The sequence below is a fragment of the Gymnoscopelus microlampas genome (assembly GCF_963454915.1).
Source record: "Gymnoscopelus microlampas genome assembly, chromosome: 7".
NCBI classification, from domain to species: domain Eukaryota; kingdom Metazoa; phylum Chordata; class Actinopteri; order Myctophiformes; family Myctophidae; genus Gymnoscopelus; species Gymnoscopelus microlampas.
Genome location: NC_139944.1, coordinates 54,424,540 through 54,452,036, shown reverse-complemented (window position 1 = coordinate 54,452,036; position 27,497 = coordinate 54,424,540). Strand labels below are relative to the sequence as shown.

Genomic DNA, 27,497 nt, shown 5'->3' with positions numbered 1-27,497 from the left:
ATGACAACAACGTCAGTATCTGAGCTGCGAATCATGATGTGTCAGATGCTATGCTCTGCAGCTCTGCCTCAGATACTGACATTGTTGACATAACAGTTTCAACTTGTTCAAGGACTTGGCTTGAATTATCTGTGGATTGCCTTTGGAAGGAGGGAAGGATCTCAGATGGATCCCCGTTCTTGAAATTGCATCAGCTATTGAATCAAAGTCATCAGGTCTTTGCTTCTTTCATGCATTCAGGGGATGCCACACAGTTTCGTCCTTCCATGGAAAGGGAAAAAGGTCAGCATGGCAGACAACTTCTCCAAATTAGGTTCAACACCTGTTGCAATAAATGATAAACGTATGCAAGTCATTGAGGAGTTCATAGTACTCATGTACGATAGAACTTCATAGAAGTAGTTTCTTTAAGGAAGTGAATGCAAGTGAAGTGCATTCCAAGCAGGACATATATGGGGCCAGTCACTCTTGTGCAGTCCTGTTTGCCAAATTATGCCAGAAGCTGACACGATGTGGATGTAAAAAAGCATGTTCTGGACACTGCAAATGCTTTAAGTTTGGACTTGTCTGCACACTCCTCTGTGGTTGCAGTTGCTAGTACACTGGCCTGTCACTTGCCCAGCCACCATTGTAAATGAGAATGTGTTTATAATGACTTGATAACAAAACAAAAAGTAAGCACTAAGCTTTACCAAGCTAATAAATCACTTTCAAATGTTCCATAAATGGATTCTGTGTATGGTAATTAATACAAATGTACTACAAGCTCATGTGGATAAACCATAAGCATATGCAAATTTCTGCAATTTATCGGCAGCCATATTGGAAGGCATGCCGCCATATTGGATCCTAATGTTATTTTTTTATCGTACTTGGTAGGAATACCTCCAGAACATATTCTCATATATTAAAATAAGTCCCAGCAAAGTGATATAGTCCAAAACATTGGCCCAGTTGCAGCCATTTTGAAAACTGGTGGTGGCCATCTTGAAATCTTTGGAATTCTGCGTGGCCAGAGGTTAATTATCAATTAGGGTCATATGAAGGTCATCTGTGCCAAATGTCGCGCTTGTATCACCAAGTGCACTATGGTATCAATGTCCCACCTTACTAAGAGGATTAAACCCAACAAAGCACTATGGCTTGTTTCCATTGAGGTCCTTTGTAGTCAATTCATCCAAAAAGCTTCGTTCTGCAGCTGTCAGTGTTCAGACTCCCTCCACCTCCCCGGCCTCCTCCCTGTGGCATTTAGTTTACATATTAATGTATGATTCTGTGGATTGTACTGTGATCTGTGGTATCTTAACTGTGCATTGAAAGGTTCAATGTTATGTTCATTTAATAACTGTATTTTAGGCTCTGCTTCAGGGGCTTTGTGATCTCAGACTCTGTGTCATGCTGCACAGGTAATCTATAGAATCACAGGAGCAGAGTCACACCGCCACACTGAATGCAATAACATTGCAATAAATGGTAAAATGTCCTTGTATGCTCTCCTTTATGTGGACATGGATACATTGTGTGTGTGTGTGTGTGTGTGTGTGTGTGTGTGTGTGTGTGTGTGTGTGTGTGTGTGTGTGTGTGTGTGTGTGTGTGTGTGTGTGTGTGTGTGTGTGCTGTATAAAGCAGATGTCTACCAGTGATGTCCATCTAGCAGCCCTGAGTCAGGACCTGAGCTCTGCTGCCCCCTGGAGGACTGCTGCCTGCATGACTCCCATCTACTGCACTGACTCTGAGACAGGCTGTGAGTAACACACACACACGCCATTTACTTTTTCAGTTCTTGTAAAGTTGAATCCAGACTTGTTTAACAAAATAAATACAAGTCAAATTAAGAATTTTATTTATTCAAATTTTATAACAGCTGGGTCAACATTTTATCCTGCTAAACATTAAACACATTTCTGCCTCGCTGTCACAAGTTGAGGATAATGTCCATGTATATGACAGACTGAGCACTATGGTGTAACGTATACAAGTGATCAGAACTTGATCGGTCTGAAGTTGATCATTAACGATCAACATGTTAATGTCTGACCAGATCCATAGTTTCACATTGGAATGGAGATGCTTTACTCCGTGCTGATATGTGTTTTTGTAAATGATCGTCCCATTCATTTTTAAATTGATAATAAAGCAGGGTATGCTTGTGATTGGGTTCTACTGAGTGAAGAAGACCTATCCCTCGCTCCTCTTTACACCAATAGCACACTGGTTGCGGTCAGTTGAACTCGCAGACATTTTTCGCTGAAATAGCTGATATTTCAACAACATATGGAAACAAGCCCAAATAATCAACTACACTTTAGAAACATGCCCAAATAATCAACTACACTTTAGAAACATGCCCAAATAATCAACTACACTTTAGAAACATGCCCAAATAATCAACTACACTTTAGAAACAAGCCCAAATAATCAACTACACTTTAGAAACATGCCCAAATAATCAACTACACTTTAGAAACAAGCCCAAATAATCAACTACACTTTAGAAACAAGCCCAAATAATCAACTACACTTTAGAAACATGCCCAAATAATCAACTACACTTTAGAAACAAGCCCAAATAATCAACTACACTTTAGAAACAAGCCCAAATAATCAACTACACTTTAGAAACATGCCCAAATAATCAACTACACTTTAGAAACAAGCCCAAATAATCAACTACACTTTAGAAACAAGCCCAAATAATCAACTACACTTTAGAAACATGCCCAAATAATCAACTACACTTTAGAAACAAGCCCAAATAATCAACTACACTTTAGAAACAAGCCCAAATAATCAACTACACTTTAGAAACAAGCCCAAATAATCAACTACACTTTAGAAACAAGCCAAAAAAAAACACAACCCGTAGCTACCAATATTTACAAGCAAATGTGCAGAAAAAGAAGCCCAATGTCGCTTATAGTAAGTGGACATGGAAACACTGCTGCCGTAGTATTTACATTTTACAGAGACCCGTGTGGACAGACACAGCTGTGAGGGATGGATTCTCCGACCAATCAGTAGCAGCAGCGTTATACGTCACAGCTTTAGCCCCGCTTAGCCTTGCTCAGACCTACCCAGGACTGGGTACTTTTTAGGCACTAGTTTAGTACCACTTACACACCACACTACCCACTTCATTGTAGTGGAAATTGTGGCACAAGTGGGCGGTGTGGGTTGGGCCTGGTTGAGGCCATGCATATGGAAAGCTGCCTATAATGGCCAAAACATCTTGAAAACGGCTACTTTCGCCGGTTTTCAATCGCCGATTTTCGATTGAGTTTTGGCCATTGTCACCCGTTTTTCTTTGATAACACGGGCTAGGAAGGTCGGATGGCGACAAACTAAATACTTAAAGGTAGGGTAAGTGATATTTTTTGGTTAAAACAAAAAGTATGTTGTTAAAAGGTTAAAACACTATATTCTGATAGTAATCATTGCTATAGAGTGTTTGTTCAGTAAACAAAAAAATTGACCCAAAGACCAAGGAGATATGATTTGTCGAAAAAAAAAGTACTCAGGAGCTGAGATACAGACTTTTTAAGCTTTAAGTTAACAAGGAAGTGGATGGGAGTCTTTTCCTTCGAAAAAATCATATCTCCTTGGTCTTTGGGCAAAAAAATAAAAAATAAAAATTACGTTTTTTACGTCTGTGGCAGGGTTGGTAAACGGGAATAATTACGTTTATTACGTCAGTGGCAGTGGATGAGTTAATGAGTTAATAAAGAGGTGGAGAGACAAGGAGACTCCTGTTACTGAACAAACACTCTATAGCAACGAGTACTATCAGAATATAGAGCTATTTAACACTTATTTTAACCAAAGCAAATCACTTACCCTACCTTTAAGTATAAGTTCACTTTGAGCTGCATCCAATACATCCACGGCCATTTCCGTCTGCCTTACTGTTAGGCCGCTAGGGGCAGTTGAAATGTATTTTTTTTTGGGGGGGGGGGGTAGTTTTTTTTCATTCAAAATTTCTAACCGAACAAGGCATCTCAGACAGCACACTAAAGGGCCACGGATCGGCGGTTGGGAAACGTTGTTCGAATACATCTAACTATATAAATGGCGAGCGACTTCCGCACCCTAGGTGCGACACCCCACAGCTCTGTTATCGAATAAACAACGCACCGCCACACCACATGTCGCCACCTGACTCGCCACGGCGGCCGTGCTGAATTTACGCGTCGCGTAGGGGACATCTCATTGCTCACTACACCTTTTCCACCGCGCAACATAATTAATTCTACTCACCAAATGTCGGACAAAACGGAAGGGGAGGCAGCTTCGTACCGTTTACCGTGCACACCACCGACACCGCACGGCGACGGGTTTCGCCGAAACAACACGAGCGGCCGCCATTGCACTCTGCCCATGTCCTCCACAACAGCACACACACAGCTCCTTTGCTTCAACCCCCCCCCCCCCTTCTTACGTACCTCCTTTGTTCCACCCAGGCCGTTACTTTCACTTCACTCATGTCTCGATCACAATATGTCCGTCCTTCACGTGCCATGTTCATCCCAAACACAAAAACAAACAGCCACAGCACAGCACGCTGCCCACGCTAATGTGGTAAACAAACCTGCCTAGGTTCATGACACCACAGGACTCGACAGTGATGTCATCATTATGCAACCCGGAAGTACAAATACCAAGGATAGGTCCGTGATGTCAGTCGGGTTGCCAAGTTTGCTGCCAGGTTTTAAAAAACAAGCGACAGAAACAAGCAAACCGTGCATGAAAAAAAAAAAACCTGCCGAAGGGGTCCGCCATGTTCCAGGGGGGTCCCCGGGGGTCCCAACACTCACAGGGGTCGGCGGACCACCAGGGGGTCCGCGGACCACCAAAGTAACAATCACTATTAACATTTTTTTTTTTTTTTTTTTCCTTTTGGACACTTTCACTCCGCCGATTTGGGTACCCCAATATACACACACCCACGCTGGGCCCCGTGCGCGGCTGGGGTTGAGGGGGGCCGAAACTCTAGTATTCATATATAAAGCCAGGCCAGCAATGTATGCTTTTATTTTAAGATATTCTTTATTTCCATTTTTAAATTAAAATATAAATAAAGTGTGTTGGGTCGGCAAGAAAATTCCCCCTTAAAATGGGGTTGTGGTATAAAAAGGTTTGAGAACCCCTGCCATAGATGACAGAGAAGCACCATAGTAAGCACGATGGAATACAGGGAAGCACCATAGGAAGAACATGGTCCACATGTGTTCCAGTGTCGTTTGACAAAACATAAAAAAGACAATCAATAATAATTTCCAAAAAAATGCAATCAGTAGAAGAATAAATCTGATACAATCCGAAATAAAACATTGAGTTGTTCTCTGCTGACATAACCTCTCTTCTTTCTAGGTCTCTCACTCCTTCCTGTGTGTAAAGAGGAGGTTTACCCTGAACAGCAGGAGAGGAGTCCCAGTCTGGTCCAGGTGAAACTAGAACCTACACAGATTAAAGAGGAACAGCAGGAGAGGAGTCCCAGTCTGGTCCAGGTGAAACTAGAACCTCCACAGATTAAAGAGGAACAGCAGGAGGAGTTAATTCAAAGACCAGAGGAGGCTGCAGGGTCATCGTTGACATTACTAGTAGTGAAAAGTGAAGAAGATGATGAAAACAGAGAGACAGAACCTCTAGCCAGCACATCTACTGAACACATGAAAACACAAGCTGATGTAGAGGACTGTGGAACATCACAACCAACTAGTGATGACCAGCTCCTTTCTTCACACTGTTCTGAATCTGACATTACTGACGACAGTGATGACTGGCCTTCACACTGTTCTGAATCAGATACTGAAGACAGTGATGAGTGGAAGCCCAGTAAACAGCAGTCCACTTTAAACACACTGAAATCACACAAGACACAACGTGTGGAAAGACAAAGACTGTCTTTGAGCAACAAGTCTTTGAGCAAAAACTTTAACCGATCTGATTGTCTGAAAATACACATGAGGACTCATACAGGGGACAAACCCTTTGTTTGTTCAGTTTGTGGAAAAAGCTTTAGTTCAACTCACTGTCTGAAAATACACATGAGGATCCATACAGGCAAAAAGCCCTTTGCTTGTTCAGTTTGTAACAAAAAAATTGGCCATGCTCATCATCTGAAAACACACATGAGTACTCATACAGGGGACAAACCCTTTGTTTGTTCAGTTTGTAACAAAAGCTTTAAACATGCTCGAACTCTGAAAGAACACATGAGGACTCATACGGGGGAAAAGCCCTTATCCTCCAGATTGTGAAAAACCCTTAAATCTAAAATGTTACCTGAAGATGCACATGAGGACACGTACATGGTAATGAAAAACTTTAGTTGCAGTTTGTGTGCTAAATGTTTTGGTCAAAGTTAACTCACTGCTGTTAACTCATTCACTGCCAGACTTATTTCTGGCTGTGTTTGCCCACTGCCAGCTATTTTCGTTTCTTTTTACCTTTCAACTGGTCACAGAACATTTATATTCATTATGATCACTTGTTCGATCGTTTGTAACCACACACATGTCTAATCTGTGTGCATCACCCAGAGGAAAAACCTTTCAACCGCGATGGACCCTTTTCTTGTAGCAGCATGTGAATATACCATCTCTCGCCAAAGATGCACGCTTTTCTTTTTTCAACTGGCCACATAAAATGTATATCCCTTATGATCACTTTTCCGACTGTTTGTAAATTATGACGAAAAATGTTCGTCGACTACCTTTTTTTACTGATGAACTAAGCTATGACGAAAACAGGGGACATGACGTCTGTGAGGTTGTACATCAGCATTGTGACGCCATCAAAGCCTGGCAAAATAATCTTTTGTTGACTAAATCAACTGTAGATTTATACTAGTCGACTAAAATATGCATCAGAAAGCTGGTATCTTCCTTCATCTTCATAAAAACTATAAAGCAAGATAACATGAAATCAGTCTTCAAACGTCTGTCTGTAACCCTGCCTAACCTTAAAGGGCAAGACTACTTTGGTAGAGGTTTGGGTTGTTCACAAGGCGGGATTTCGTCACTATACAATATCATATCTTCTCTGAAAGTGCCATCGCTCGCGGGGGTCAGAGGTAAATGGGAAACGGAGCTTGAGTCCGACCTGGCAGATGCACAGTGGGAAGAGGCAGTCTTCAGTGTCAATAACACTTCATCATGTGCTCGCTTAAGCCTAATACAGTTCAAAACCTTGCATAGGGTACATTTCACAAAAGCCAAACTCAGTAACATTTTCCCAGGAACGAGCGATGCCTGCGACAGGTGCGGCCTGTCACCTGCCAACCATACCCACATATTCTTTTCCTGTCCCAGGCTGGCCGATTTCTGGTCCAACTGTTTCGACACGCTAGGCAATGTGCTAAATATTAACCTAGATCCATGCCCCCTGATAGCCATCTTTGGGCCCGTAGGCGTATCCTCCTGCATTGGAAAGGCCCAAACCCACCATCTACCACTTCCTGGCTCAAGGACCTAATGTCATTTCTATCATCAGAAAAGGTCAAATACGCTCTACGAGGCTCAACTGCTACTTTTTATGATAGATGGCAACCACTTATTTCATTCTTTAACACCCTCACGTCCCTCGACCCAGACTGATTCTATAGAAAAGAAATACTCCTTCCCTGAGGTGAGCACCTCGGACATTACAGTAACCCCGCCTTATAGTATCCTGGTTATAACCATATGTGAGTATGTAGGTATATGTATGCATACGTGCTTATGTATGTGCACATGCATATTTACTTATGTTCGGTCTGTATAAAACTCTGTCCTGTTTTGTTTTGTTTTGTTTACTTTTGTTTTTTTGTTTCTGTTTTGTTTAGTCCCTTGTTGCCCCTTGTCAATTCCCAGTCTTGTCAATGTCCTGTCTTGTCCCATAAAAGCAAAAAAGAAACACGGTGATATGTTAATACCGTTACCCATCTCTTCTTTCCCTGTACCACCTGTTTCACCAATAAAAGATATATATAAAAAAAAAAAAAGAGGTTTGGGTTGTGTAGTTACCTTGCCATGATGTAATTCCAAAGGTGGACAAGAAATCTAAAATAATTGCTCCATTGATTACAACTGGATCATTCAAAATATGCTCCTCATTATCTTACATTGTACGGTGAAACGGCTCTCAAAGTCACTCTTTCAGTACATAAACGAACACAAACAAAGTTGAATCAGACAATACAGAACATCACAAAACCCAGTACTGTTAGATTTATAATAAAACATGTAACTTGACTCCGAACCGCAAGTTAACATTTGGGGCAACCTGGTAAGCACCTTATATATTTTTTTTTGTGCATGTGTTTGTTCGTAGAAGTAAGGCCTTTACTGGTGAAAGAGCAGAACTCGCTGGGGGTTGCAGGTCAAGACTATGTAGGTACGAAAGTAAAAGTCAGACTTGATAAAATACATCTATGATAGTCTTGATCCAAGGCTACCTGACCGCCTCAGGGGGAAACCAGGCTTGAAGGAACCATTGCGACTAATAGGTCAATAGTTTGTTGTCACGGACAGAAGGAATTGATGGTTAAGGGAAGGACGGACATCCATTAAACGTACAACCAGTGGTGGAAAAGTTATATATTTTTTTACTTAAAAAGTATCGATACTGCAATGTAGAAATACTCGGTTACAAGTCAAAGTTTGGTAATCAAAATGTTGTTGAGTAAAAGTACAAAGGTATTCGTATCAAAAGTTACTTCAAGTACCAAAAGTAAAAGTTGCTTAAAGGCTACTCATTATGCACAATGTCCCATTTCACAAGGCATCATTTTGCATACAATTTATCAAAATATTTTCAAATGGCCAAAGTTTAAATAGGGCTGAAGTGGTTAATATATGTCTTGTAATAATAATCAAAATCTCCAAAGTAACTAGTAATTAAAGTTTTCAAATAATTGTAGTGGAGTAAAAGTACAATATTTGCCTCTGAGATGTAATGGAGCAGAAGTAAAAGTACTGAAAACTGTAAATACTGCAATTAAGTAAAAAAAAAAAACTAAACATTTGACTTAAGTACAGTAGTAATGTAATGTACTTAGTTACTTTACACCACTGCGTACAACTACAGATGAACACATTTGGAACTGTCTTGAGAGGACATGAGTGTCCACAAACATGGGGGACAAGGTATATTTCTGTTTAATGATTTTGCTTACATTGCTTTTGGTCTTATTGTTGAGGGATATTGATCTTATTGTTGTCAGTGATGATGTATTTTTTATTGTCTTGAGGGTTAATGTTATGATGTTGTTTTTTTTCCCATATTGCATTTTGATATGGTGCTTTATGCATGAATGTCTAATTGTATTGGTAATGAAGGCCTATGTATGGGAAAACATGCAACTTATTCATGTTAAGACGTGGGGTTTGACATGAATGTTTGCCAGTGAGCGATTATGTATTTTGTCTTTTTTCTAGTTTCTATCTTGAGTAACAAAATAAATAATCAAACTCATCAGTCAGTCTTCACCCTTTACATTACATTACATTACATTACATTACATTACATTACAGTACAGTCATTTGGCAGACGCTTTTATCCAAGGCGACTTACAGTAGCATTCAAATAGGTAGGCAGGAAAACTACTAATCACCAGAAGTCTTTAGTGCATTCTCTTCCAAAACAAGCAACTAAGAGAGTATACCCAGCGCTGAGGTAAAAGTGCAATATATAAGCTAGCTACTTAAACAGATGAGACAAAATAGGAAGATCAAACACGCAAGAGTTAAAACAAATACGTGTATCAAATAAACAAGATCCAATAAAACAAGAGCTCGTACAAATAATTGACAACAAGTAGGTCAGGGTAGTGTTTCCTGAAGAGGTGGGTTTTCAGCCTGCGGTGAAAGATGGGCAGTGACTCTGCTGTCCTGACATCAGTGGGGAGTTCATTCCACCACTGTGGGGCCAGAACAGAAAAAAGATGTGACCGTGTAGATCGGCCAGAAGGACCACTGAGCGACGAGGCAACCAGTTGCCCCGAGGCGGCAGACTGAAGTGGTCGGGCAGGGGTATAAGTAAGCCTTGACCATAGCCCACATTTTAATGGCCATGCTGGGTCTGCTACACCCTCCTACCGTGTGTCCATCTCATCTACCCCTGGTAACCCCAGCAGACTGGTATATTTCCTTGTGTTTTCCCTGCTGTGCATACACACGTTCGGGACTAAGACTAAGATAAGATTCTTTATAGACTACGGGTGAAGTGTGCGTTCGTTTGGGGGGGGATTATACATTTTACTTTGTTTAAAGGGATAGTTCACCCCTTTTGCTTTTGTCACATTTCTAAGCCAATAATTTGATGACCGGCAGCGGTTCCTGTAGGAGACACAAAGAGTCTCCTTTGTGTCTCCTATCGGAATTATTATCTTAGGAATGCGACAAAAACAAAAACATATTTATGAATTCAAGTCTCCATGGGGTGAATAATCGATAGAAAACAGTATTTTTGTGGGTGGAATATCACAATTACATTTTTTTTTTCCTGGACATAAACTTTTCAGGAAATGCAATACTGCCTCATCAAAGTTGGTTTTAGGGTGATAGCAGGGCGGGAAATTGCCGTTTTCAATACACGATAGTGCACTTGGTGATACAAGCGCGAAATTTGGCACAGATGTCCTTCACATGACCCTAATTGATAATCAACCTCTGGCCACGCAAAAATCCTAAGATTTCAAGATGGCCACCACCAGTTTTCAAAATGGCTGCAACTGGGCAAATGTTTTGGACTATATCACTTTGCTGGGGCTTATTTTAATATATGAGAATATGTTCTGGAGGTATTTCTACCCAGTACGATAAAAAATAACATTAGGTTCCAATATGGCGGCATGTTTTCCAATATGGCTGCCGATAAATTGCAGAAATGTGCATCTGCTTATGGTTTATCCACATGAGCTTGTAGTACATGTATTTGTATTAATTACCATACACAGAATCCATTTATGGAACATTTGAAAGTGATTTATTAGCTTGGTAAAGCTTAGCGCTTACTTTTTGTTTTGATATAAGTCATTATAAACACATTCTCATTTACAATGGTGGCTGGGCAAGTGACAGGCCAGTGTACTAGCAACTGCAACCACAGAGGGGTGTGCAGATAAGTCCAAACTTAAAGCATTTGCAGTGTCCAGAACATGCTTTTTTACATCCACATCGTGTCAGCTTCTGGCATAATTTGGCAAACAGGACTGCACAATAGTGACTGGCCCCATATATGTCCTGCTTGGAATGCACTTCACTTGCATTCACTTCCTTGTAGGAACTACTTCTATGAAGTTCTATCGTACATGAGTACTATGAACTCCTCAATGACTTGCATATGTTTATCATTTATTGCAACAGGTGTTGAACCTAATTTGGAGAAGTTGTCTGCCATGCTGACCTTTTTCCCTTTCCATGGAAGGACGAAACTGTGTCATCCCCTGAATGCATGAAAGAAGCAAAGACCTGATGACTTTGATTCAATAGCTGATGCAATTTCATGAACAGGGATCCATCTGAGATCCTTCCCTCCTTCCAAAGGCAATCCACAGCTAATTCAAGCCAAGTCTTTGAACAAGTGAAACTGTTAGGTCAACAATGTCAGTATCTGAGGCAGAGCTGCAGAGGATAGCATCTGACACATCATGATTCGCAGCTCAGATACTGACGTCTTATAGACCCCCTGGTATTGCTGAGGTGGAGCGCCACACTCACCGTACCTACGTACTCATACACTGATCCTGACCGAACCCATGACCATGTGATCCGAAGGTGAAAGCTCTACCGACTGAGCTACCCAGACACAAAGACTTGGCTTGAAAAAGCTGTCGAAGAACCTCAGATGGATCCCCCTTCATGAAAATGCATCAGCTATTGGATCAAAGTCATCAGGTCTTTGCTTCTTTCATGTGTTCAGCAGATGCCATACAGTTTTGTCCTTCCACGGAAAGAGAAAAAGGTCAGCACCTGTTTGAGAAAATATCCCTATATGTATCTAAGTTTTTGTATTTATTGGTGAACATATTGAAAATTCTGTTGCCCTAGGTCATTAAAAAGCTACCAAATCACTTTAAAATGTGCTATAAATTGATTCTGTGTATGGTAATTAATACAAATACATGTGCTACAAGCTCATGTGAATGTACATTTATGCAATTTATCGGCAGCCATATTGGAAAATATGCCGCCATATTGGACCTAATATTATTATTTTTATCTTATTTGGTAGAAATACTGTCAGAACATATTCTCCTACATTAAAATAAGGGGGAAATCAAAGATTTACAGCCCCAGCAAAGTGATATAGTCCAAAATGTTGGCCCAGTTGCAGCCATTTTGAAAACTGGTGGTGGCCATCTTGAAATCTTAGGATTTTTGCGTGGCCAGAGGTTGATTATCAATTAGGGTCATATGAAAGACATCTGTGCCAAATTTCGCGCTTGTATCACCAAGTGCACTATGGTATCAATTTCCCGCCCTGCTATGACTTTGTACATCTGGTGCAACGCTCGGGTCCTGGACCTGGTGAGACGAAGGAGGCCCGCAGAGCCTATAGTCCCTCCACGTGCCAGAGCCTCTCCCCAGCCCCGGCAGAGTAGTTCCGGAGAAGTGGATTGAGTGACCCTGTCTTTCCCTAAGAGGACTGACTGTGGGTAGCTACTGGGACGTAAGTCGGAGTGTGTGTTGTTGCGAGACCCGAAACACCCGTTGAGCCCAGGCTACAACACTGATACGTCCCAGTTGCATCCATGTGATGTTTTTCTTTATTCTGTGTTAATGAGAATCATGTAAGTATAGATTTTAATACTTTATGTTGTTCGCTTACACTGTAATGTAGCCTAGTTGTTAAATCAAGTATGTAGCCTATGTTTATTGTTTAGTGATTGTTAATTGATTGAGTCAGAGTCCCGACATAGTTTGCTGGTAGGATTACATTCTGGTTAGTATATTACATTATATTACATTCTGGTTAGTATCCAGTAATAGTTTGAATTTGTTTCATTTGGCATGTTGTTTGTGATGTTAATAGCTAGCCTTGGATCAAGACTATCATAGTTTAATCCATTTTGACATTTGCATACGAAAGTAAAAGTCAGACTAAAATACATCTGTGATAGTCTTGAGCCAAGGGCAAGGCTAGTTAGCTCGTCCGTCACAAGCGTCATGGCTGAACTTCAACCTGGTGTTTGCACTTTCTCCATTTACATCTACATAAACGTTCAGATTTCAAATATAAAGTGCTTACCCCATGGCCACGGATGTTATAATTATGTACGGGCCCTCAAAAGTACCTGTATGTTCCGTATTGTTCAATAAAAAGCATTTTAACCCAATTGGTGGCCATTTTCTCATGAATATGATATAATGTATTGGAGTGCAATACACCTCTCAACCGATAGGGTTATGTAGTAGAAAGCATAGGTGTGGGCTGATCTGGCCGTAGCCCACACTGCCCACAATAATGAAGAAATAGCCTAAACATATCTGCTAGTTTCTAACCAGCCTACAACATGGTTAAATTCCTCAATGTTATATCCTCTTTTTTCATGCAGATTGGAGATGGAGGTTGTCTGGTCATTACATTTGTGTAGCTGTCCCAGAGATGGGTTGTGAGTTATTTTATTTTATTATTTATCTTTTTTGTGTGATCAACAGTATTGATTATTTTTTACATTACTGCAGTGCCATCTACTGTTCAGGTCATGTCATTGTATTACCTGGGCAGATATGTAACATGGGTTCATGTGAGTCTGTGAGCTAAAGTGCAGGTAATCAGATTCAGAACAAACAGAGTTTCAGAGCTGAAAGGAGCTCTTTCTATGTCAAGAATAATCTACAACATATATAAAAGGATAAAAAGTACTAACTACTCCTAGATATTCTGTGCAGAAGGCCGTATGTCTCTTATTTGCTTGTCTGTACAAGTTTTCTTCATTGCAGTTCCTACTAGATATTTTACTTAAGTAAAAGTAGCAATACCACAATGTAGAAATACTCTGTTACAAGTAAAAGGCCTGTGTTCAAAATGTTACTTGAGTAAAAGTACAAAAGTATTGGCATCAAAATATACGTAAAGTACCAAAAGTAAAAGTACTAAAACATTTTGAAAATAGCGAGCTACAAGTTGTGAACTTGTAGATCGTCTATTTTTAAATAGCTTATGTATAAAATAGGGCTGAAGTGATTAATGTATGCTTTATAATATAATAATTTATGTCTGCAAAGTAACTAGTAACTAAAGTTTTCAAATAATTGTAATGGAGTAAAAGTACAATATTTACCTTTGATATGTAGTGGAGTAGAAGTAAAACATATTGCAAATTGGAAATACTCAAGTAAAGTAAAAAATACCTAAACATTTTACTTATTGTACAGCGCTTGAGTAAATGTACTTAGTTACTTTACGCCACTGGTGTTTAGGCAACTGAAATATGGACGATTCATGGACACTTAAAAGGATGACGCAAATGGCTGCCAACAAGGACATTTAATTCATGATGTTTGTAATTCATTGTGGTTTAAAAAATAATATATATTGTATTTAATCAGAATGCATTCATAACAGGGGTGCTGCACTAGTTCATGTCCTGTAGTAGCTGTACAACTCTCGTAGACGTATTTATGGTTCTGACGTTTTCAATCTACGAGAGTTGTAGGGTTCACCCCCCATGGATACAGGGACTTTCAGCACTATACCCAGTAGACACTCCAAACATGTACACATTGAAAATAAAGGTGCTTACCCCAAGCCCAAAATGTTAACTGTCTCTACGCGGTAGTAGTTTAATGTAATAATCCATATCTTTCAATAAAGAAGTGTTTTAATGCCGTCTGTGGCCGATTCTGTCGGAAGTTCCCAATCGGCGGTAGTGACGGGGCGCATCCGGTGAAACCCGGAATTACACTAAATGTAAACATGAAGTAAACGAGGGTGAAAAAATGTTGTTCAGCCACAGACGGTATTAAAACACTTCTTTATTGAAAGATATAGATTATTACATTAAACTACTACCCCGTAGCGAGAGTTAATATGTGTTGCGTGGGGGTAAGCACCTTTATTTTCAATTTGTACATGTTTGGAGTGTCTACGGGGTATAGTGCTGAAAGTCCCTGTGTCCATGGGGGGTGAACCCTACAACTCTCGTAATTGAAAACGTCAGAATCATAAATACGTCTACGAGAGTTGTATTCTACAGCTAGTCCTGTAGAGGGCAGCGGCTGCCATGAGATGCCTCTATGCTGCCCATGTCTCAGGAGAAGAATTTACAGGAGATGTAAACAACACATAGCTGTTAGCCTGCTAGCTGCTAGCAGAGAGAACACATTACGTTATACATTCATGAATGTCTAATTCACTTCATTGGTAAAGCATAATGTTTTATGCTGTTTAATGGACTCTATAACGCAGACACACAACCTAAACATCATGTCTGGTCATGAAGCAGAAGCAGAGTTTAAACGGGAGGAGAAACGGAGCCATTGTGCCGCAGCCTCCAGGTCAGTGTTGTTCTCATGTCTCGCGACATTTGGAACCTCTGTCTCCGCTCTAATGGCTCCGAAATGCATGATTTTAACACTTTTCCTCACATCGTTTCCAAAAAGTAAAGGTCAGCCCCTATTGTCTCAGATGTTTTAAATGTTAGCGGTCAAGATTTATTTACCGACTGGTTGAAACGAGCTTTTAAATAGTTTTTCTAGTCAGACCGTCCCATGTTTTTCCAATGCAATCTTACGGGAGCAGTACTGCGCATGATGCGGACGGGGTTGACTGGCCAGTGGCCACAGGCTGACTAAAAAGCCATTTAAACGCTTGTTTCAACCCGTCGGTAGAGAACAAATCTCGGCCGCTAAAATGTAAAACATCTGAGAGCAGGACGGCTGACCTTTACTTTATGGATACGATGTGCAGAAAAAGGTCAGAATCATACATAGTGGTCAATGTTCGCCGGTGTCGTCACCTGCCTCCACCCGACGCTGTGGGACCTCATCATCTCTGAGCTACACAGCGGAGGGAGAGGTTCCGATTGGAGCTTTGTTGTTGCCATGTCTGCTTATTAGAAGAGACTGATTTGATTCAATACTTTAGTTTGCAAGAGGTACAGTTATACAATGATTGTTAAAAGGATAACACGAAAAGCCCTGAGGGCTTGTTTCCACTGTGGTCCTGTGTATTCAATTCATCAAGACATTAAAATACATACAATAACTCAAATCATCAACACTGGTAACAATACATGTACAGATAACAATGAGGGGAGGGGGGTTTCTCTGCGACTTTGGGCTTGTGTTTTGTAAAGTTTCTTGTCATTTACATGAAACGCAACCCGCAACTACCAGTATTTTTAAAAAAATCAAAGAGATATGTTTGCGTGGAAAATAGCAGATCTACAAGCTCACAACGCGTCGCATCGCGAGCTACAAGCTGCTATTTTCAAATAGTCGTAGCCTATATAGTCTCTTCTTTTGGGCTTGTTTCTTTTCATAGACCTGGTTGCTTATTTCTCTCCTCCAGGTTCCTCCATCATGTTGAAACGGGCGCAGAGATTAAACAGGAGAAACAGGAGGACCATTCTTCTGCAGCCTGTAGGTTCTTCCATGTTGAAGAGTTTAAACAGGAGAAGCAGGAGGACCATTCTTCTGCAGCCTGCATGTTCCTCCATCTTGACACACAAGCAGAGTTTAAACAGGAGAAGCATCAGGACCATTCTTCTGCAGCTTCCAGGTTCCTCCATGCTGAAGAGTTTAAACAGGAGAAGGAGCAGCAGGACCATTCTTCTGCAGCCTGCAGGTTCCTCCATGTTAAAACAGAACCAGAGTTTAAACAGGAGAATCAGCAGGAGGACCATTCTTCTGCAGCTTCCAGGGTCCTCCATGTTGAAGAGTTTAAACAGGAGAAGGGGCAGCAGGGCCATTCATCTGCAGCCTGCAGGTTCCTCCATGTTGAGCTGGAGCTCAACGCCCTCCTGAGGGGCCTGGTGTTCAGCGAGCCGGTCCGACACATCTACAACCCTCTGGAGTACGCCTGGGAGCCGCACCGCTGCTACGTGGAGACCTACTGCCACGGCGGGCAGAGTGTTCTGTTCCTGGGCATGAATCCTGGACCGTTCGGCATGGCCCAGACAGGGGTGAGAATGATGGATGAAGGATGATGATCCGCCATCCATCGTACAAGCGGTCAAAACACAGAGAAGACAATGAATGCTTCATTCATTTCATAGTTCATACAGCTGACAGTAGCTTCAAGGAATACCAAAACGCTCGCCCCAAAACACAGTCGCCCCGGGGCATATCCGGTGGTATTCACCTGGTATTCCTAACCCTAACCTCAGTAAAACGGTGCCAAAACCTAACCTTATTCCTAAACTTAACCTCAGTAAAACTATGCCTATAACCCTAAACTTATTTCTAACCTTATCCTCAGTCAAACAAATACAAGAATACAAGAACCGCTGGTCCGCGGGAAGAAATGGGGGCGGGAGTGTTTTGGGGCGAGTCTTCCGGTTACCCCTTCAAGCTGTTGGAGTAATCTCTTACCCATAAGTAGCCACAAGCAACTTGCTGTTGGAGACCCCTGATCTAAATTGTTTGGGATTAATCCATAACTTTAAGCCGGGGGTTCTCAAACTTTTTCATGTCAAGAACCCCCAAATTGTATTTGGCCACAAACCCCCATCTGCCAGGGACCCCCCAATTGAATATTTGTGTTTTTTTTTAAAGAATCCAAATCTTTGACAATTCTTCAAGACTTTCAAATTGTTTAAAAAATAACAGCTATATAATTCAGTATATATAATAGAGGCTATACTGACGTATAAAATGGCTAAACTGCTCCTCATTTTGCTGGGGACACCCTGGAACCCCCTCAAGGATCCTTGGGGGTCCCCGTACTCCACTTTGAGAACCACTGCCATAAGCAGTGTTGGGGAGTAGCTAACAAGACTTGCCATCTCCGGCTTAAAGTGTTCGATTTTTAACCTAAATAGCAGATCTACAAGCTCACAAAGACTAGGTAGGACCGGGGAAATTGGGATCGGCGTCAGACCCAAACAAATCTGCCATCTGTTTAGTGGCTCTAAAATACTGCCTTTCCACCCTCAGGTCCCGTTTGGTGAAGTGAAGTCGGTTCGTGATTGGATGAAGATCACGGGAGAAGTGAGCCACCCCCCTGATGAACATCCCAAGCGACGAATCACGGGGCTGGCCTGTACGCAGAGCGAAGTGAGCGGAGCACGCTTCTGGGGCTTCTTCAAGAAGGTGTGTACTGTCCTGTGGCACAAATTATTAAATATAATTGCCTGATCGCGATTATTTTTGATAATCACAATTATTTTGCATAAAAGTCAGTATCATTTCTGTATGCTGTCCATTAATCTGTTGGAAAATAGCTAAATGTGACTTGCTATTTCCACACTTTTCCAAACGTTTTTAAAGTTATTATTAAATAGTTAGGAGGTTTTTGACTATTAATGTGGAGACAGTTGTTTTGTCCATCATTGATTAGAATGACCAAGTCAGACAGAAAAAAAACATAAGTTGGAATTAGAAGGTTTGACTGACATTTTGAGGATCCAATGGAGTTAGGAGGTTTAGTTAGAAGCGCTTTTTAATACTTTTCATTGGTTCAATATTTGTAAAACCCACACACAGACGTAAAGGGTGTTCAATAGCCCTGATTTATTAAAGAAAATAAAAAAGATGTTTAGTAGAAACTCAGCTGTACTGAGTTAGTTGCCGTTTATTTCACACAGATGCATCCATGGACATATGATCAGTCCATGGGCTTTTATACTCCCAAGTCACTTTCCTTAAACTCAGACCATATTATGCTTGACCAATCAAGATGAGCTTATTCTTAGCCATACACAATTATTACAACACATTCACATGATATTTTGCCATAGCATGTCCTTTTTTGCCTGCCAGTGTATCTTAGTACACAGGTTGTGAGCTAGGAAGGGTCGCATCGACCGATGGCCACATTCTGTTCCTCTCTGGCTCCAAACGTGATCTCTCCGGCTAAAGATACCCAGCCGGTCTCCTCTGCTCCTTCTATCACTCTATCCTAACCATCTGACCATAGACCCTAAAACATGAATGGTCTCAGATATTTCAATAAGAGCAAAGGTTAAAGCCTCAATCTGTGATTTCTTCAACCATGGGTGGCTGTAAAGTAGAACAGCAGGGACATACGGTTTAGGACCATGATTCCTGAATCATCAGTCATGAGATTTTATTTTGCTTTGATAATTGGCTGTCAGTTGAAATGCACACTTTATACATCAAGCTGCTTCTCACTTTTGAAATAGTTAAAAATACAGTGCCAAAGTATTTGAAAAAATATTTTAAACTTGTGAGAGAGCCACCAATATTCCACCAGAGATAGCAAAACCGACTTCATCCCTGTACACACAAGAAACTAAATTAGTGATTTAAAAGACTGTTTGCCACGAAACTGTAAAGGTGCTGCCTGATTTTACTACATGTGTCATAGTTAGTGATATGTTCTTGTCTCTGTTATTTTGTGACTGTTCTGTGTTTTTCTTAGAGCAGTGGTTCTCAACCTTTTCAGGCCGCGACCCCCCAAAATAATCATATTTGAACTGGGGACCCCCCAAATTAATCATATTTGAACTGGGGACCCCCCAAAATAATTTGAACGGTGCCGTGTCATTGTTCCGACGGCGCATTGTTCCGACGGTTACTAATCCTATACCTAACCCTAACCGCACGCGGAAGCCACGTAGTCGGAGTAATGCGATGTCGGACTTATGGGCAGTCCCCATTTGAACTGCATGGGGACGCCCCACCCTGAAAGTAGGAGTTGAGGCATTACATTTAGTTTGACTATTTTCACAATTGCAAAAAGGTGTTGTGAGCTATTCTCTTTCTTATATTGTTTGACAATTTGGCCAATGTTTGACCAGTTTTTATAGGTAATTTGTTGATTACCTTTGATGCAGTAATGGTCTTTTTCTTTTCCTTTATTTTTTTTAGGGATTAAAAAATGCCTTAAAAGTCCTTAAATTGTCACTGTCAGCTGACCCCCCCCCCCCCCCCAAAAAAAATAAAAATAAAATCATGTGGGGAGTGGGACCCACAGGTTGAGAACCACTGTCTTAGAGAACCATAATGGAAATAAGCCTCAGAGGTTTATTGGCCCTCATTTATCAACGCAGCGTATAAACCGGCGCATATTTTTCCATATATTCGGCCGTACACCAACGTCGAAGTCACATTTATCAACGCATCCTACACAGCTGATCCGAGCGTACACTTGGTCCCAGCGTTGATAAATGTCACGGCTGAAACCGAGCGTCATTTAAATAACACGCCCTTAAATATTCTCAAAACGCCCCGATTTTACGACATGAAGACGAACCAGAATACGACCAAAGACATGAAAAGCCAATAAGAAACAGTTTCCCCCGCTGGCCTCGCCGCACACGCCTCTCTCTCTCGCTCTCTCTCGCTCTCTCGCTCTCTCTCTCACACACACACACACACACACACACACACACGCGCGCGCGCCCGCCCAACTTTGTCTTTCATGTCCGTGTCCGTAGCGTAGCGGTACATGAGACTCGGGCGGAATGCAGTGATTCCGTGCCGCCACGTTAATATTGGAGCGTCCTACACAACCCAGCCAGGTTGTGTAGCCTACATAACTCTCTATGGCATAACTCCATAACATAGGACAAGCTACTGTAAGTTTGTAGACCTCACTGTCCATGAAAAGGTGCCCGGGAGTCCCGACCGACCGCGGGACTCCCGGCGCAAAAGCGCTCGTATATTTTTGAAAATAGCAGATCTACAAGCTCACAACGCGTCGCGATGCAACGCTGGCTTGTGAGCTTGTACATCTGCTATTTTCAATACAGACAGATCTACAATCTTATCTGAATGACTGTTAAAGCAGTTTGTTTAAATTACTTTATAAAATGTTATATTTTCACAGGGCTTATTTATTAGTGTAGATATACAGATTTATGAGTGGATTATGAGTCTGGTTGCCTGTCAGACAGTCAGACAATGCTGCTCCGCAGGTCTAGAATGGAATAAACGGGCGCAGCCAACGTCAACAACTGGTCTCGACCAGACGTGAGATTTCAGCCTACGGTAGGATGAAGCCCACGTCAGGATGTATTGATAAATGGCGAAAGGTGCGGTGATCTCGCCGTGCGGCCATTATTTGGGCTGCACCGCGTTGATAAATGAGGGCCATAGTGTTTTTATCCTCGGTGACATTTTGTCTGCTGTATCTTGTGGAAGTGCTGATGTGCTCTTTCCTTTTATCGCCAAATACATTCATTCATTCATTCACATCCCTACAGGTGTGTGAGGACCCCCAGCTGTTCTTCCGCCACTGCTTCGTGCACAACCTGTGTCCGCTCATCTTCATGAGCGCCAGCGGGAAGAACCTGACGCCGCCGGAGCTGTGCAGAGGGGAGCGCGAGGCTCTGCTGGCCCTCTGCGACGCGGCTCTGTGCCGGGCCGTGGAGGCCCTGGGCGTGTCCATGGTCATCGGGGTGGGCCGGGTGGCCGAGCAGCGGGCGCGGCGCGCCCTCGCCGCGGCGGGCGTCGGCCACGTGCGCGTGGAGGGCCTCATGCACCCGTCCCCCAGGAACCCGCTCGCCAACAAGGGCTGGGAGGCGGTGGCCAGGGCCAAGCTGACGGAACTGGGCGTCTTGTCCCTGCTGAGCGGAACGTGACGACCCCCTGATCGAGGCCCTGATTTTATGCCCCCGCCACGCTGGGTTAAAATAGCAGATTTACAAGCTCACACATCACACTGCACCCCCGCTGTGCAGTGGTGGGAAAAGCGGTCACATTTGTTACTTAAGTATAAGTAAAAAAAAGTCCGGAGTACAAAAGTGTTGGCATCAAAATGTACATAAAGTACCAAAAGTAAAAGTACTCATTATGCAGAATGTCCCATTTCAAGTTTTCAATGTATAAAAAATCTTTTGAAAATAGACAACCTACAAGCTCACAACGCGTCGCATTGCGACGCATTGTGAGCTTGTAGATCGGCCGAAATATATATAAGGCTGAAGTGGTTTAATGTTTGTTTTGTAATAATAATCAAAATCTATAAAGTAACTAGTAACTTAAGTTTTCAAATAATTGTAATGGAGTAAAAGTACAATATTTGCCCCTTTGATGTAGTGGAGTGGAAGTAAAAGTACTGGATATTGGAAATACTCAAGTAAAGTACAAATGCCTCAGAATTGCACTCAAGTACAGTGCTTGAGTAAATGTACTTAGTTACATTACACCACTGCTGCTGCGTGATGTGAGCTTGTAGGTCTGCTACTTTCTTTGTGCGACAGACACCGTCATGCTACGAAGTACGAACTGGGCTTCAGACTGATCTGACCTCATCCTTAGCACCTTATTGATCGACTCTTTGGTGTGTTAAGGTGGCTCTCCATCAAACGGACCACTTCAGACTTACTACAGATTGGCAGTTGGGTTCAACGTCGGATGATGTCGGATTTTCAGGTGTCCAAAAGTTCTGCTCGCCACAACGCACACATGATGGCACACAAACTATTGCAAACGTTCGGCCGATGGCACCTTGCTTGTGCGCATGCGTCAGAGGAAATCAGATGAAATAACTCTACACACCAGGAGGTGGCAGTAGTCTGTAGGAACCTAAGAGAGCTTGGACCAAAACACAGACATCAAATGTGCGATGTACAGGAAATGTCTCTGGCTTATCTAGGCTTGCTCCTGCACCAGAAGCAGAGGAGTCAGTCAGTTTCTTCTCTAAAAAGTTTAATAAGCTTAAAAAAAAAAAGAATCAGAGCCTGGTGTTGTGGTCCCTGGCCTGTCCTGCTCCTTGACAGCCCTATTGTAAGCTGAAACACCTGGATCCAGCTGTTGATAGTCGGCTTTCGACACATCTTTTGTGGAGTTTTCAAAAGCACACAAAGATCATTTTATCTGCTTCAATTCTAACGCGGTCCAGTCTATAGTAATGAATACTATCGGAGGCTACACTCATTTTAACACAGACATATCATTCACCAGCTTTAAAAGCTGAATGAATTCCTCATATTTCTTGTGTTTTGTTAGCTGACCAGTAACTGACCGTGGCTACAGCCAGAGCCAGGGCTTTGTTGCAGTTTGAACATCCATGAGGGATGTTTAATGTTGTTGTGTGTTGGGCGCCAACGCTCATTAAGCATTTCAACTTATTTTGGGATCAATACTTCAAATATGTGCCATATAGGAGCCACATACAGTAGATTACTGTAGAAAGTAACATTTCTAAATGACGTTGGCATGGCATAGCACTACACTGAAGAAAGGTTAGATGACTAAGGACACAGTTATCACTGTGTATGTATATATAAGAGGCCTAAAAATATAACTATGAATTTTGCAATTACATTGTGAAAAATGCTGCGGAAGATTTGCAGGGATTTGGATCCAGAAGGCAGATGCGTGGGCAAACGCTGCTGGGACACAGATCCACCTGGGACCCTTGACTCAAACTGACCAATAAGGACACTTAACGGGTTGTACGAGCCGTAGTGCACATAGTGGTAAATGAGGATGAGGAGGAGTGTCCCAATGATGAAGACCACAGTCTGGACCCAGAAGGCAGTTCCTGTCTCTCCACCGTTGTTGTACTAACGGGGGTCAGCATGGAGGGGAGAGGAACTGGGTATTTGTATGTAACCGGTCTACCTGCGGCTTCCTTGATTGGCCTCCGGCAGGTGAGAATTTGTATTTATATTATTTAATAAAATAAAAGTGATTTTAACCAGGAAAAGGTAATACCTACTTTATGCCATATCACCAAATCCAAACTCCCAGAGAATATCTGGTCTGTTATCACGATGTACAGTGGCGTGCACAGACATTTTGAGGGGCAGGTGCTCAAGTAAATTATACTTTTTTTTGGTTTACTTGGTCTGCTCTTTTTTCCCTCTACACCTATACCTCTTTGCCAAAAATAGCCGATCTACAAGCCCACAACGCCTCGCAGCGCGAGGCGTTGTGGGCTTGTAGATCTGCTATTTTTGGCTAAAGTTCTCCTCAGAAAAGGGATGCTAGGTTTCGAGTGGCTATGGTAAAAAGAAAAATCATATCACATAAAGATTTGGCGGACTCCCTGTAGTAACTCTGAGGACCCCCCGTTGAAGACCCCTGCTGTAAACTGGAAGAAAAAAAAAAACGTTTTTTTTTCTTTTTTTCAAAAGGGCACTTCTGGTCAAGAGTGCAAAGGGCAGGTGCTCTAGCACCACCTAGAGTCTATCTGTGCACGTCCCTGACGATGTATTGATATACCTTAATATATCGATATATTGCCCAGCCCTAATTAAACATGGGTTATTGTGTTAGACTGAGAGGAGAGGTGGAACAGATCTCTTAAGTTCAGTGCGTTAGCCCTGGTTCTGGTTCTCTGGCTGTGGCGGTCCCAGGAGGGAATCTGGTTCTTGTATTGCTTGTTCTGAAACTGACTCTTCCTCCTGCTGTGCGTCGGCCTCTTCCCCGGGTTCGAACCTCTTCTTCCTCGCTGTGGGGAGTACAGAACAGCTTGACTGCCATGTGAAGGGCCTTCACGAGCCTCTTGTACGTTTTGTTTTTTAATTGTACGAGCTGTTTATTGTGAACACAGGTTAAATGCAGAGAAACTTTAACCATACTCTTGACTTTTAGTCTCAAACTATTAACCGGCTGTCTGCAAGACCTTAAAACAGGGGTCTTCAACAGGGGGTCCGGGACCCCTAGGGGGGTCCTCAGAGTTCAGAGTTAGATCCCCCAAATCTTTGTGTGATATGTTTTTTTTTTTTTACCTTAACCACTTGAACCCTAGCATCCCTTTTCTGAGGAGAACTTTAGCCAAAAATAGCCAATATACAAGCTCACAACGCCTCGCGCTGCGAGGCGTTGTGAGCTTGTAGATCGGCTATTTTTGGCAAAGAGATATATAGGTGTAGAGGGGAAAAAAGAGCAGACCAAGTAAACTAAAAAAGTTTAATCTGAAACACAATTTTATACAATATAGAGTAGGGGGGCCCTGCTTCATCTCTTTCTCAGATAGGGGGTCCTTGGCCTGAAAACGTTGAAGACCCCTGCCTTAAAAGGTCAGGATGAGTTAAATCCAGGACAAACACTTTTGAGTCTGTCCCACATTTGAAATAATGCGTGTAATATTTGAGTTGGATGCATTCCGTGTGTGCACTGCTCTACTCTTAATCACCCAGTTTAACTTTTGTTTAATTTCTCACAAAACGTGTCAACATGTTTAACAATTCTTTGAACCTGCAGATGCTGCATGTGTTACATCTGACAACCACCTATATATCGGAGACCCCAAAGAAACATTTTCAATATAAATGACAACTTCATATGTAACGGGGTCCAATGTTAACCCCACATTTGAGCAGCGCTGCCCTGAGCTCATCATCTGTCCGTCCACGGGGATCCAGCCATCTGTGAGTCCTCCGAGTGCTTTGTCTCTTCCTTTCCCTGTCTCCTTTATGGCAGTGGTTCAGGTGGGGTAAAGCCGGTTCGATTCCCAGCACCCCCTGCCCCTGGGTTATTGTCAAAGTGTCCTTGAGCAAGACACTGAACCCCCCCGACTGCTCCTCATGGAGCAGATTGGTGCCTTGCATGGTTTCCTCCGCCGTCGATGTGTGAATGTATAAATGCACCATTTACCATTCATACTTGGTTGACAGAGTACCCCAGGGCTCTATACAAGGCCTCCTCCTGTTGTCACTCCGGCTACAGACTTAAATATCTTTGCCAAAAATAGCCAAATCTACAAGCTCAAAATTGTTGCGACACGTTCCGAGTTTGTAGATCTATTTTTTACCAAATGTTCACCCCAAGAATAACAGCGCTAGGGTTCACTAACAAGCTCCCCACGGGCACTCATCTGAGCCAAGCCAGCTGCTGGGTGAATGATGACAATACTGAATACTCCTTTGTCCTGGTCTCTCTTGTTTTGACCTCAACCACAGCTCAGGGAATGAGAAATAACTTCTGAGAAATAAGTACTGGATAGAAAGTAACGTTTAAAATTTCAAGGACCCCCAGGTTGGTATGCATTAGGGCCACGGCACAGACCACCATAACTCTGTCAGTGTACTCCTTACGGGTCCATTTGGTTCCATTTGTACACTTGTCAGTTAGACCCATGAGGATCCATTTGGTTCATGTCTATCAATCATTTAGCTGGACCCGACTTCGAGAACCACTTACTTATAGCATCGGTTCTCAAAGTGGGGACCCCCAGGGGTCCTTGGAGGGGTTCCAGGGGGTCCCCAGCAAAATCTGTTACCGTGGCTATTTAAAAATAGCAGATCTACCAGCTCACAGTTTGAATAATATAGATTTGTTTAACACAAATATTCTCTTCTGGGGGTCCCTGGCACAAAATCAACATAGATATCAATTTGAGGGTCCTTGGCACAAAAAAGTGTGAGAACCTCTGACTTATAGGCTAGTTATTGTGTCATACTTCAAATGACCATGTATTAGTCATGCTACTCTGCTTTCTGTTTGTATGATTATGTTATGTATTGTTGTACCGTACGTGTTTTTTTTACTATTGCTCTTTATCTTTATTACTGGACATGTATGCTTAAAGATGAGAATGTGTCCTATTTAAATAAAAGTTCAACAAGGAAAGATTTCATTCAGTCAATCAATAATTCCCTTAACATTCTACAGAGACGAGAAGGCCTACAATTTAAGGGAAATATTACATAAGTGATAGTACGAGTAATTAAGTATTTCATGCCCCCTAATGTGATTCATGTAGAAATGATCATCTCAAAATGAAATGCAGACACACATTTTTAGTCTTACAGTAAATTAGCATCACTGCTCTTTTCTTTGCAAATAGATTTTATTTTAATTGCCCACATCAGCCAAAAACAAACCCAAAACCAGAACCATACAGTATTATTGAATACAGAATATAATTTCTGCCTAAATAGTGATAATGATGATTAATAAGGGACACCAATTAATTGCTGTTCCTATTAACTATTAACAAAAAGATAACTGATGAGTTATTTAATAGCATCATTAGTCATTTATTAATATCATAGCGCGGCACGGAGTGCTGCGCTATGAGCTTGTATATCTGTTATTTTTTAATAGCCAAAGAAATCTATAAATGCCACAGATGCGTTCCTGGTCTTCAGGGGTCAACCAGGATCACGTTTCCGTGTGTCCATGTTTTTCTTCCTCGACAGCCCCAGTGACACATGATGGAAAACAAACCCAGGCCCTGGTTTGTGTGTCGAAATGTGGGACAAGTTTACTTTCCCCCAGACAGCTGATGCCTGGCGGTGAACTTGCAACGCACGCCGCGTTTAACCCCGATTTATACTTGGCGGTACAACCGTGCCTCGCACCAAAAATAGCTCCATCTAGGAGCTCACAGGGCGCTGCGAGGTGACCTTTGTACCACTAAGCATATATTGGGCATTAGAGCATAGGTCAGTGTCTGTAGTGCACTGCCCAGTGCTCAGTGCTGGTCAA

General features: G+C 42.1%; 1 protein-coding gene across 2 annotated transcripts; it reads left to right on the top strand.

The window, feature by feature from the left end:
- Positions 1-15,291: 15,291 nt before the first annotated feature.
- LOC311049141 (single-strand selective monofunctional uracil DNA glycosylase-like) lies at positions 15,292-21,767 on the top strand. Of its 2 annotated transcripts, XM_084062617.1 has the most exons (5): positions 15,292-15,482; positions 16,498-16,635; positions 16,774-17,110; positions 18,084-18,239; positions 21,317-21,767. In XM_084062617.1, the coding sequence occupies exons 1-5, from the start codon at positions 15,376-15,378 to the stop codon at positions 21,692-21,694; spliced, it is 1,116 nt and encodes a 371-aa protein (XP_083918743.1). In that variant the 5' UTR covers positions 15,292-15,375; the 3' UTR covers positions 21,695-21,767. The 2 variants fall into 2 exon arrangements, with proteins under 2 accessions (XP_083918743.1, XP_083918742.1); XM_084062616.1 differs by having other exon boundaries at positions 16,498-17,110.
- The last annotated feature ends 5,730 nt before the right edge of the window (positions 21,768-27,497 follow it).

Coding starts and splice junctions, on each gene's coding strand:
- LOC311049141 (XM_084062616.1), top strand. CDS start 15,376: ATGGACTCTATAACGCAGACACACAACCTAAACATCATGTCTGGTCAT. Junction 17,111..18,083: donor TCGGCATGGCCCAGACAGGG/GTGAGAATGATG, acceptor TTCCACCCTCAG/GTCCCGTTTGGTGAAGTGAA. Junction 18,240..21,316: donor TCTGGGGCTTCTTCAAGAAG/GTGTGTACTGTC, acceptor ACATCCCTACAG/GTGTGTGAGGACCCCCAGCT.